The sequence below is a fragment of the Cyprinodon tularosa genome, unplaced genomic scaffold (assembly GCF_016077235.1).
Source record: "Cyprinodon tularosa strain WSP-4 unplaced genomic scaffold, ASM1607723v1 ctg246, whole genome shotgun sequence".
NCBI lineage: Eukaryota > Metazoa > Chordata > Actinopteri > Cyprinodontiformes > Cyprinodontidae > Cyprinodon > Cyprinodon tularosa.
In genome coordinates, this window is record NW_024038913.1 from 360,208 (window position 1) to 373,565 (window position 13,358).

Here is a 13,358-nt window from a genome sequence, read left to right on the forward strand (position 1 = left end):
CTTTGGTTCCAGAGATTGCACTTTAGCACACTTTTGCTCCAGGGAGGCCACTTTAACACTTATTTTGGTTCCAGATAGGGCACTGTAGCACATGCTTTGGCTCCAGATAGGGATCTTTAACACTTATTTTGGCTCCAGAGAGGGAACTTAGCACACACTTTGGCTCCAGAGAGGGAACTTTAGCACACTTTTGCCCTAGAGAGGGCACTTTAACACTTATTTTGGTTCCAGAGAGGGAACTTAGCACACACTTTGGCTCCAGAGAGGGCACTTTAACACTTATTGTGGTTCCAGAGAGGGCACTTTAGCACACTTTTGCTCCAGGGAGGCCACTTTAACACTTATTTTGGTTCCAGAGAGGGCACTGTAGCACATGCTTTGGCTCCAGATAGGGATCTTTAACACTTATTTTGGCTCCAGAGAGGGAACTTAGCACACACTTTGGCTCAAGACAGGGTACTTTAATACTAATTTTTGTTCCAGAGCCGGAACTTAGCACACACTTTGGCTCAAGACAGGGTACTTTAATACTAATTTTTGTTCCAGAGCCGGAACGTAGCACACACTTTGGCTCCAGAGAGAGCCCTTCTTTCTTAAAAGATTTCCCTCAAATTTATGTGATAATGTACAGAATAAGATTAAAACATATCCATGAGAAAACGTCCAAAAACCTCGAAACCAACATTAAGAATTACATGTAATTCTCAGAAATATACTTTTTTCTTAATAAAGAGACAAAAAAACAGAATAGTTTGCACGGGTACTATCAGTAATGAACCTTATCAAAATGGGTCCTTGAAGCAACCCAGCAACAAAGCAAGTAGGGCTTCAAACTTTTTAGTAGAGTTTGACTGTCTCCATCCTACCTGTTTTTTTTTTTAGATTTTTTGTTTTACTTCAGTCTTTTTTTCAGTCCCATTAAATTTGATTTAGTTGGCCCTTCTTGCAACACAATATTTATTACATCAATTGACAAGCAGTCGAGGATTGATGGATAACTGAAACTTTCTGCTTTTCTCAAACTTAATTAACTTTATTTCATGTACATCTACAGTCAAGATCAGTTTTAAGTTTCAGCACTTATAAGCAAATTAAAAACCTCAAAAGTCTAACTAGTAAGATATACTGCTGATGGCTACATGTCACAGATTTATACATGTGCACATGTAACCCCATGTGTTTTCAGCATATACAGTAGTGGCAACATGCTGAATACACTGATGAGTACATCCTTTGTTGTTTTTTTTTAGCAGCATTGTCAGAATTAGAAACTGTTAGAAGAAAAGCCATATAAATGTTATCATCATAGTCAAGCGGCTGTGTTCCTTTGGGAGGATAATTTAGACAGAATTGCTCCATGACACAATGAAGTGTGAAGTTGCAAATTCTTATCTGTGAAAACACACCTTTCGGTGATGTCTTTTTTCTCATGTATTGAAATGTTTGTAGGCTGTCATGACTACATCCTGTCTCTGCTGCCTCACCCCTAAAAGTACATCAGTTCCTTAAATGTTGCTGGTTGTACAAACCAGAGTTAAAGGCGTGACTCAAACTGAGCGAGAGAGAAAGAAAAAAAGAGAGAGATCCTCCTTCAAAGCTCTAGTAATCCCTGGCAGGTCGCCTCAATAGAGAAATCAGAGTGGGGGTTGAAGAGAAAGGAGAGATAAGATTTTATATAAAGAAGTTTTATATAACCAGGCGTTGATAAACTCAAAAGTATTTATCCTGCTTTTTTATAGACTTTAACTTGTGCACTCAGCTTTCTGTTTTATCCATTTTTGTATTGTTCAAGCGGAACCAAGGAAAAAAGAGCCTCAGACCTTTTGAATGTGGAAAATACTTTTTAACTTCTAAAATACTGATCTGGATTCAGCTTTTCGCCACACCATGAGAGCCCAGTCTGCCCTCCTGATACTGGGTAAGTCATGTCTGTCAAGTTGAAATTTATTTTTTAAGAATATACAATTATGTGTAGATAGATATCCATATATATAAATGACTGTTTGCCTAAAGAAACCTAATAATTGCACCACCCATCTAAATTTTATAATAAGCTGTTTAATTGAACAGAAATCAATTAGTCATATAAAGCTGATCTAATTTCAAGTTATCTTCAAAAAAATCAACAATAATTTCAATTTCCTCATTGAATTTAAACACAACATAGAAATACATTATGACCACATCTGCTCCTACCCACATTATTTCTTACCACATTTTAACCACATGACCAGTCAGTGGAAGAAAACTGTTTTCCTGTCTCTAGCAACAAGAAACAACGCTGACACTTTTTCACATATAAAAAACAGCTAAACGCGTTATTCAAAAGTGGTAGTATTACTGAGAAGATAATTGACTTATTATGCTGCATTGTACTGTATGATTTTAAAAATTATTAGTGTTGAATACAAGGATTAAAATATTAAAGGCTCCATTAAAAGGGTTAACATTTCTTGTAATTTTTTTTTTGTTTGCTTTTCAGCTTTGATCTCTACTGTTAAATCTGAAACAACATGCGGTGTTGGATTTAGTTTATATGAAGACAAATGTGTTGGTATGTAAATAAAACAAACTTTCTAAATGGAACAGATAGTTATATGAGATACTGTATGTGTAGCTCTCTAATAAAAATTAGAAATACTACATTGTTGTTTATCATATTCATAGATATGTATTTTTTTGGATAGTTTTTCATTATTTATTTACTCAAAAACTTCTTTTCATCATTTATAATGTTCTTTCTTTATGTTTTTAGTAGTATAATCGAACATTATTTCATTCTGAAATAATTTTTTTTACTATTCTCATTCCTTAACGTAGATGAAGATGAATGTGCTCATCCCGGACCAATTTGTGGCTCAAGAGCAAATTGTTTCAACACCCATGGCAGTTTCTACTGCCAGTGTAAAGAGGGCTACAAGTCGCCCTACGAAGCTGTAAATTTAACTTTCGAACAATCTGCAAAATGTCATGGTAAGTAGTCTTTATTAATAGTGATGATTGATAATATAATTTATTATACATCTTTTTTCTTTTCTAATCTGTTTCAACAAAGATATTAATGAATGTGATGACAAAGATCTCTGTGGACCAAATACCAACTGTACCAACACAGTTCCCAACTACTATTGCACTTGTGAACATGGATTTCAGTCTTCTCCTAAAGCAAAAAAATTTTATCGCACTGACAACGTCTCATGCATAGGTAACACATTGACTTCCTGTGCAGTGGTGTTCGTTTTGCTCTCCATTTAGAGTGTTGGTTCAGAGTTAGTTTTTCTCTGAATTTTTTTTTTCTCCATTTCTTCCCCTCTTTCACACAGATCAAGATGAATGTAAAGATGAAAATGTTTGTGGTTCAAATGCAACCTGCATAAACACACAAGGCAGTTATAACTGCACCTGCAATGCTGGTTACTTACCTAAATCTGGAAATATGACCATTATTGGAAAGAGACAGCAATGTGAAGGTGAGGATTACGACCTGATATGAGAAGATTTACAGAATCAAAATCCTTTATTTAAAGATTTAGAAAATTATTATGCTAAATCCACTGTAAAAACATTGAGTTGAAATGAGACATACTAGTTGAACACTGTAATGGCTCTGACTGAAACAAACTGGCAGACAATTTGTTTCCACTTCTTGATTTGTTTCAATTTCCAGATATATGTAAGACTGATGAAACAATCTGTGGAAATGGAACATGCCACCAAGGGACCAGTGGTCATTATTGTGCATGCTCTGCAGGGTTTACTAACTACGGCAACAACAAATCTCGTTGTTCTGGTAAGAGTAAAATCAGCTCTTAGTTTATTTTGGACAGCAAATATAAGCAGGTTTTATGTCTTAGAAGAAAAAAACTTGAAAAAATCATTTTCACAAAGTCAATTAATATTTTTCTTTCTTTAAGAACTGGACTGTGGCATTTTCAGAGATGTCAATAATCTAGCAGAGGTAACTGTTTTTTCTATTTATTTTTACCATCATGCTCTTCCTAAATGTCTCTTATTATTGACAAATTTCAAACTGTTTCTTGGTTTGGTTTTAGAATTTTCACATTGTACATGATGGTGTGAAGCTACTGAGTAAACGCTGCCTAAAACTCATGGAGAATGCGGATGTAGAAGACCTTAATGGAGAAGGCTTACTAGAGGTAAAATTATTTTTTGGAAACATCTTTTATTCTCAAAGACAAAAGGAAGTTTTTCACCGGTATGCCGTTAGATGGTGTGCAGCTATGCCGCAAAAAAGTCTGTTCTCAGTCTGACTCTGCTTTATGTTTAATCTTTCCTACATGCATGATGTTTCCTTTTCTCTCCCCATAATATAGAGCCTGCTCTCCATAATTGACCAAATTTTATCGACTGGGTTTCTCACTAGTAGCAGGAAAGTCTCCAGCTTTTTTGACTTGGTGGAACAAAGTCTAAGGTTCATAGGACCTTTTATTAAACCACCAGGAACTAATAGATCCACCAAACAAACAGGTAAAACTGAAGATGACTGCTTCTAAAACAAAAAAATAAAGACTCTCCTTAGACTCCATTTTGTCCTTTATTACAACAATGTGCTTCTTTGAAGTCTAAATTGCAATGATACTTTCTAAAGGCTGATGGTTTCTACTAAGTAAGTAATTTGAGTTCAGTAACAATTTTCAAACAGAAATACAGCTTTTGGTGTACACTGGGTCGACTGTTCCCCGAGGATTAAAGACTTTACAATCTAAGCATGCTAAACTGGACATCATGTTGGAGGAAGCGGCAGGAGATATCTCATCTTACCCAGGTAACAATGATGTCTATAAAAAAACATTTGAAACACATTAATTACAAACACTGAACCTATTTTTCCTGTTGTCAAAGGACATACAACAGTTTCCTTGCTGAGCTATTTAAACCTGGAAGAAACTGCAAATGGTTATTTTAGTGGAATGGAAAAGACTGAAAACCAAAGATTTAAAGTGAACTCAAAAGTGGTGACTGTCACTGTCAGTAATAGAGACACAACACACCTTAAAGAACCAGTCAATATAACTTTGCACCACCTTGATCAGGTAAAGGAAAAAGCCTATTTTTTGTTGTTTTGTTTTCATAACATTTACATTTTTAAGGTAATTGTTTAACTTATGCATTTATCTGTTTTGCAGTCAAATCAAACTTCACACACCTGTGTGTTCTGGGATTCCTCAAAGGACGGAGATTCATGGTCATCTCGTGGCTGCAGCATGGTGGAATCTAACTCTGAATATACTGTGTGCTCCTGTAACCACCTGAGCAGCTTCGCTGTGCTCATGGCTCTCTATGACGTAGAGGTTCTAAAAGCTTACCTACTGTGATTCAAACCATAAAACGTCTTACACCATAAAATACAATGCATCACCTTTACACCATAAGTTTTCTAACGCTTCCATCTTGTCTTCACAACAGGGCCATTTTGAGTTGCATGCGATCTCCTGGATAGGACTCTCCCTTTCACTGATTTGCTTGTTTTTCTGCATCCTGACATTTTCAATGATCCGGTCCATTAAAAGCCCAAGAACAACCATTCACCTGCACCTCTGCATCAGCCTCTTTACTGCAACCCTTATCTTTCTCGTAGGGATCTCTCAGACAACAAATAAGGTAAATAGATTAACATTTTGTGACGTACGTAAAATGGTCCTGAAAGTGTTTGCCGCTCTTAGTCTCATATGGCTCCATGTTTAGACAGGAGAAGTGAATCCTGCAAGTTTATGTCTCAATGTAATCTGCTTGCTTTCTTTACAAATTAGATGTAAATAAACCAATTTGATTCACTGCAGTCATTTTCAATATATTCATCCTTTTAGAACAAATTACCTCAGAGAGTATCTCTTTTATAAATCTTGAAATCATCTTGAAATTGTGTTCTTTCTCCTATTTTCATGCTGAATCCCATGCTTTCCTAGATTGGCTGTGCAGTAGTGGCAGGGATGCTGCACTTCTTCTACCTGGCTACATTCTGCTGGATGTGTCTGGAGGGAATCCAGCTCTTTAGGATGGTGGTCCTCGTCTTCAACACCAACTTTAAAACTATCTACATGATGGCAGGAGGCTACGGAGTCCCAGCTGTAATTGTTGGCATCACTGCTTTGGTGAATGCAGATGGATATGGAACTAAGAAATAGTACGTCTATCAGCTAATTTAACCTAACCTTTGAATTTATAGAATTTTAACCTAAAATCTGAATAAACTCTGTGTCTGTGTTCTAGTTGCTGGCTAAATTTGGATTCCATTTGGAGTTTCTTTGGACCTGCCTGTGTTATCATTATTGTGAGAGTTCATCTTAAATAATTAATAATTTACTTAGAAACATTTGTGAAACCAAACTAATTTCTGTTCAAAACTTTGTTGATCTTCCAGGTAAACATTTTCTTCTTTCTCATTACCGTGTGGAAATTAGCTCAGAAGTTTTCAAGTTTAAACCCGGACCTGGACAGCTTGCATAAAATCAAGTAAGTGCTGCTAAAACTGAAATGTCTAAAACTATCAAACTAACTGATCACTGTGAAGAATGTCAGTAAAATTTCCCAATTTCCTTTGTGACTGACCCTCCCTAACATGAACAAATCAAGTGCCTCCAGTTTTATTTAATATTTTATGTGTATTTGTTGCCCCCTGCAGGGCTTTCACCATTACTGCAGTGGCTCAGCTCTGTGTGCTCGGCACCATGTGGATCTTTGGCTGTTTCCAGTTTGAGAAGGGCACAATAGTCATGTCTTATCTGTTCACTATTTTGGGGAGCCTGCAAGGTGTCATGCTCTTTGTCATGCACTGTCTTTTTTCAAAGCAGGTCAGCCATCATTTTTTTATTTTTTTTATTTTTAAATTAACAAAAATACTGCTTTTGTATTTCCGCATCTTCAATTAAAAGAACTCAATGTGTTTTCTGATTTTAGGTGAGGGAGGAGTATGAAAACATTCTTTCTCGTTTATGCACACCTCAGAAGAGAGCATACTCCGAGTTCAACTTCTCACATTCAAGTAAAGCTAATGTAAGCATACATTTTACATTTAATTAAATAGTTGGTTGCATAATAAACAAAAAAAACATTCACACCAATCCACCAAGAGAAACATGTAAATATTATAGTTGGAACCAGATATTTGTATATATTTACATATATAAGATATAACAGTTCTATTTTTCCTTCTCTTGTATTACATGAAATGTAACATTTTCTATTGTACAGTTAAGCCATGCCAAGAATTATTAATTCTGCAACTTCAACATCTGCAAGGGTTTGATTTAAAATTACTTTTTTTTTTTTTTTTACTTTGCTGTTGTTGGAAAAAGACGCATCAGATTTAGGATAGACAGCATTAGTGCAACAGATTAACAACAAATACAAGACATGTTTGCCTTACAGCACCTAAACTGTCTTTAAAATCTGCTGATTCACTTTTAATGGTTTTCACTGGTTTTCACAAGTTTGATGATAAGCAATAAGTCATTGATCTTAAAAGCAAATTTTTTGCCATCAATACTATTTCTATTCAAAAGAAGTATGTTCACAAAATTACATACTTTTAATCTAAGTCTGCCAGAGACGTGAGTCATTTCAGGCTTAGCTTAATTCATTTTATCCTACAAACACAACATTGCTATTTTCTAAATTAGGAGAAGTTTTATTGTTTATTATTTTTATTTTTTTTATTCAAAGATTTCATATATTTCCTCAGTAGTTTTTTTGTTGTTGTTTTTACTATATTACTTTGGCTAAACATTTTACTTTTCTAACAAAAATTTGCTGAAACTCCTTATTCCAGACAGACCTGGTTAACTAATGTCTGATTTGTGGCCTACTTTGCTCAGACACACCTTCCTGGCTGTGTTCATGAAGTTTCAATGTTACTAAAATGATGGATTTTGATGGTTAATACTTTTCTCCAAAACATCAATTTTCGTGATCCCATAGTTGCTTTGTAACTAATCTGTTGATATATTTTGGTTCATAGCCAACTTGAAAAAGCAATGTATCCTCAAGCTCTATGTTCTTATCTCTCAGCATGCTCATTATGTTTTTGAACACAATGTTCTTTCTTCATAATTTCCTCTTTTTCATAAAGTAAACAAGTCCAAGAAAGTTGTTTTTAAACTTACAGACTTATTCCTTATTTTACTCTACTTGAAAGAATCTTTAGTATAGCCTAGGATGAACATTTCCATTTTATCTTACCTCATATAATTATAGTTCCAGTTCCATTGTGGTAAAAAGCTTAAGTTAGCATCTTTTTACCTTACCATGACCTTTTAAAGGATATCCATAGGTGTGCCTTTAATAATTACAAAATCTTAACTGGTTTTAACCAAACTAAATATAAAGTGTAATTTTATTTCAAATATCAAAGAACCCTATTTGTTGGTTTATTCAGATTATGTTCGTATATGGTTTAAACTATAGCTTAACATTTATTTTCCAAGACTGGATATTATAAATAAACCCAATTATCAAGTATTTTCTAAATTTTGTACAAACCTTCAAACAGCCTCAGACCGCACCTCAACTGTCTTTGGTTTAAATCAGTAATTATGAAATACTGAAGTGAAGTAGGCTATAGTGTATTTTACTCTGACAAAGAAAAGCATTGCAGCATAATTAAGAAATATTTTCATAAATGCATTTTTTTCACTTATATTCTTTGAATTTTTTATCTTCAGGCATCAAGAAGTACCCAGGACACAGGAGAGTCTCACATCTAATATACCAGAAGCAGAATGTGCCTATTAAAGCTTTATGGCCTATCTTTACACCTTACATGCTTCATTTTTATGCCAATACTTATTTTGTAACTTATTTTGAATATATATATATATATATATATATATATATATATATATATATATATATATATATATATATATATATATATATATATATATATATATATATATATATATAGTTTTTTTTTATCAGCATTACTAATAATGTAGGCTGCTTCATTAAGGTACATCAAGGGAGATTAAAAAAAACAAATGTTTTCTTTTTTCAAAGCTTTGAGTTTCAGAAATATTGATCAAACCTTAAACACAGGAGCAGTGAATAGAATAGAATAGAATAGAATAGAATAGAATAGAATAGAATAGAATAGAATAGAATAGAATAGAATAGAATAGAATAGAATATTGAATATTGAATTTCACTGAGCAGGGAGTTTCTGATGTATTAGCAGCTAGCTGAAAGACAAGTTGAAGCATGCAGATTTGCATACATAAGCATGAAAATATAAAAACAGAAAGTAAGAATAAAAGACTGTTCAGTGAGGGAAAGAAAGATTTATCATTTGAATATCTGTTTGTAAATATGCTACTGAAAACTCTGGCCTCATTCATGTGTGGCTGCAAGGCTGCTTTATTTATTGCATCTGTATACTTCTAAATGAGTTATTTGGGGAGTTTGCTTATTGTTCGTCTCAAAATTTATCTAAGGGTAGATATTACAGTCCTCTGGAATTGTAGCACCGCTGTAACACATGGTTTTTGCGCACATCTTATATATTTTTTTTACATTGAAGCAGTTTATTTCTTGTTTACATCTCTTTCATTGGGGGAATTCTTAAAATCTGTTTTGTATTTTTGATATGTTTTGTTTCATAAGAATAAATATAATTCTATTTCAACATTGCTAATGGTTTCTTACTGTGTGGTTGAGAAGCTTAAAGAGGAAATGCAAGACTTTTCCCCTGTTCCTTCCTGTTTATGTGAGATAAGCTGTGTGATGGTTCCTAGAAAGGGAAATAAACCACAAATAATCACTACATTTAAAAATATAGTTTACAGTTAAACTTTTGGGTTAAAACTGTTTATATTTACCTTTTTTCCATAGCTGAACTCAAAGGGCCTCTGATCCACTGTACAATACTTCATCAGTGCTGTCACTTGTTTATATATATATAGATGAGAATAAAACAAGTTTTCAGGAAAGAAGAAAAATCTTTTTTTTTTTTTTAAGGAAAATAATGCAAGTGAGATCTGCTTCAGAATATGAGTGCTGAACCATTTATTAAGCAGTTAATCAGTGGAAAAATAACTGAGAGCAAGCTGATCCACTGTACTCCATTTGATCACCAGAAGATATCAATAGATGAAGGGAGCACTTTCACAGAGAAGGAGAGCGGAAAATGCAGATCCGCATCAGCTCTATTGTGGTAGTGTTAATATTACCCTTGTTTTTGGTAAAATTGACAGCAAATGACTTTTGTTTGCAAAAGTAGGGATATTAAGCTTGAAAAAGTTTTGGAGATTCTTGCTCAAGCCAATAATGAGCCCAGTCAGAGTCCTGACTAGAATGTGATAGAGGAGCTGTAGAGAGAACTGGTTATTAGAATGATGGACAGGAGGACTTCCAAACTTAATGACATAACACTCTTTGATCAGCTAAAATTATAGATCTAAACTATTTTGTAATGAAGAAGTTGGATAATCCCTCTTTCCGTTTTGTTTATTTAAAATGTAACTTCATCAATTCACAGTCAGAGAAAAAAGGCTTTTGCAAGTGTCCATACCAATCAAGTACAAAATAAATAAAATGCATTTCCATGCATTTTGGATACTGACACAATCAGAGGTTTGACTGCTACTGACCATCATCATTTTCATACGTTGTGAAGATATCTATTATGATCCGCAACTCATGTGTTGGTTCATGTGTTTGTATTTAGTGTTATTGTCTCATAACAGTTAATTGAGTTTTGGAAAAAATTTGGCTTTTTATTAGTCCTGTTGTGTGCATTTGATCTCATTTCTTATCTTTAGTCTTTAGCACTGGTTAGTTGGATCCTCTGTGATACTATTCAGTTTCTCTGGTTCCCATTCTTTAATCTTTGCTTAAATCTTTCCAAAGATTCTACCCAAGCTGCTCTATAATCTGTCTATTGCATTCACCTGGTTTCCATAGTTTAATGCTACTCATCACATCTCATTTAAAGTATTCAAATCTCTTATCCCTTTTTCATGCTTCACTGGATTGTACTGTCAATGTCCCCCTGACTCATGTGCTTTTTCCCTCTGCTATATTTTCTTTCAGTTATATATTAAAAAGAAAAAAACAGCACAAATCTGCATCTATAGCCCAAAGGACATTTTGTTTTACAATTTATTAGTAGAAACTTTGATGCGTAATAGTAAACCATAATACTGCATTTATGATACTGTATGAAGGAAATGTTTACTATCACTTCCATCTCTTCTTGACGGCAACAAAGAGTTTGTTACTGCTGGTCTGAAGTCAGTTTTATTGCAAATCTTTTTATAATTTCTTGGCCACTGACACCAAAACCACCGTCAAACTAAAATACAACATAAACTTAAAGGTACACTATGCAACCGGTGTTGATTTTCCAGTGAGGCTCCCTCCAGAGGGCGAAAGTAAAAGTGCACTGTCGTAAATATGCACAGCTGTTCTCCTGGTTTCTCCGTCAAGCCAGGCGCGGTTGTTTTGAGCTTAGCAGCAAATGACTAACGCTGCGTTCACACTGGACGTAGCTGGCGCGACAGAAGCAGCGAGTTTACATGCAAAGTCAATGGTTGACGCGCGTCAAGGTGCAACAAAAGGTCCCGCGGCGCGTTTTGAGCACCAGGCGCAGCACGTCTGAGCAGCTGAAGCAGCGCGTCGGGTGCGTTTAACGCAGGGAGAGAGACACAGCGCTGATGATCTCTCCTCTTAAACAGTTTATTGACGCCTAAATTAACTTAAAATGCAGAAATCTGCCGGCAGAATATGCAGTTTGGATTATTTAGATGAAAAACACCTACCAGCTGCCGCGGTGAACCGCTGCTGATGAAGGGATCCATACTGTTGGCGCCCCGCTGGTATGTGGGGGTCTGAGCGGCTCCGACAGAAAAAATATTGAAGGCAGGATAATAATCTGAATGAACTGACTGCAATGATTACGTTTTCAGGTGTATTTTCTCACTTAAACACATATTAAAACTACTTTATTCCCACTGATCACAGCAAATATAGCTGCAAGGCAGAGAAAGGATAGTGAAGCTCCGCCCAACGCGCCTCAGACACAGCCGGAGCAGCAAAGCTGCTTCAGCCACGAGTCAGAACTAACTGGTACAAGCAGCAAAAAGGAAGCAGCAGACGCGATTTTGCTGCTTTTGCTGCGTGAACGTAGCATAACTGCACAAAGATCGCCACTGTGCTAGCAACGAGAACGCTTTTAACTGGGGGGTATAGCAGTTCTCGCCGTAAAGCAAGACTGACTCTCACGAGACTTCTGAGCCTGTGGGTGCGGGTCGGTGCTCCTGCAGTTGCAAGTGCAGTATTTCCCCCACAGACCACCAGGGCGGCCGAGAATACCTTTGTTCAACCTGAAATGACTCATTTAATCATCCAAAACGTTATGGAACACATTAATTAACTGAAAAATGTTGCATAGTGTCCCTTTAGGTGAGATGGTGTCATGAGTACAAAACGACATAAAAAATAACATAAATACATATAAACATACGTCGCTGGCTGACCCTTCCTTTTGAGGAAGAAATGAGAAATAAATGACTTCTTAAACTTAAATTTAGTTTTGTACAACTTCTTGCAAATGTCATGCCTTCAGACTGTATTCATCTTTTCTTCTGGTTTTCCAGTGAACATGCTAGATTCCACTTCCTACATAAGCCTTTCAAAATAAGAGTCTTAATAACAAAAAATTTGCATAATAGAAAATAAAACATGTAAACTAAAAATATGGCAGTAAAACTCCCACCAAATCACTAACCTATAGTGATTTAACTTCAACATGTAACATTACAATAGATATATATGTACATTTTAACATTTACTGCTAGAAGATGAGAATGATGTGAAAGATGTGAATACAGAACTGGCATCAGGCCAAACAATCTCCTCCTTATTTGTTCCCTCAACATGGCACTGGATGTTTGGCAAAACTTCTGTAGTCACTGATGTTCATTCGTCTAACTTAGAACGCATATTATGAGGTGGTGCACCCATTGCTCTGTATTGGTCATAAATATCATTAAGACCATCTTTGCACAATGTCCATGTGATCTTAAAGAATGTCAACAGGATCTTCTTTAATAACAGATTTTTTTTAGCAACTTTAATTAATGCTTTCCATCTGTCATAAGTATTTTCAAAGTGACATTGCAACCCCTATAGTTTTTCTTTATGGAATTCTCTTCCTTTTCCTGTTGGCATGCGAGGTCTTTCACTTCAGGTGTCAGTTTTATTGCAAATCTTCTTATACTTTCTTTGCCACTGACAACAAAACCACCGTCAAACTAAAATACAACATAAACTTAAGTGAAATGGTGTCATGAGTACAAAACGACATAAAAATATATATAAAAACATATAAACATACCTCGCTG

At 35.2% G+C, this 13,358-nt stretch overlaps 1 protein-coding gene across 1 annotated transcript; it reads left to right on the forward strand.

Moving 5' to 3' along the window:
• The first annotated feature begins 2,820 nt into the window (after nt 1-2,820).
• LOC119785368 (adhesion G protein-coupled receptor E1-like) lies at nt 2,821-8,805 on the forward strand. The gene is made up of 17 exons (XM_038287995.1): nt 2,821-2,904; nt 3,154-3,205; nt 3,324-3,470; nt 3,668-3,790; nt 3,915-3,958; nt 4,053-4,157; nt 4,335-4,488; nt 4,664-4,786; nt 4,864-5,054; nt 5,148-5,312; nt 5,428-5,622; nt 5,928-6,145; nt 6,232-6,292; nt 6,383-6,474; nt 6,644-6,812; nt 6,919-7,014; nt 8,682-8,805. Exons 1-17 carry the CDS (start codon nt 2,821-2,823, stop codon nt 8,721-8,723), a joined length of 2,061 nt encoding a protein of 686 aa, XP_038143923.1. The 3' UTR covers nt 8,724-8,805.
• Nucleotides 8,806-13,358: the final 4,553 nt, after the last annotated feature.

What these genes read in the sequence shown, in the direction of transcription:
- LOC119785368 (XM_038287995.1), top strand. Translation starts at nt 2,821, where the DNA reads ATGAAGATGAATGTGCTCATCCCGGACCAATTTGTGGCTCAAGAGCAA. An exon ending in TAGATCCACCAAACAAACAG is followed by an intron (nt 4,489 to 4,663) that starts GTAAAACTGAAG and finishes ATTTTCAAACAG; the next exon opens with AAATACAGCTTTTGGTGTAC. An exon ending in TGGCTCTCTATGACGTAGAG is followed by an intron (nt 5,313 to 5,427) that starts GTTCTAAAAGCT and finishes TCTTCACAACAG; the next exon opens with GGCCATTTTGAGTTGCATGC.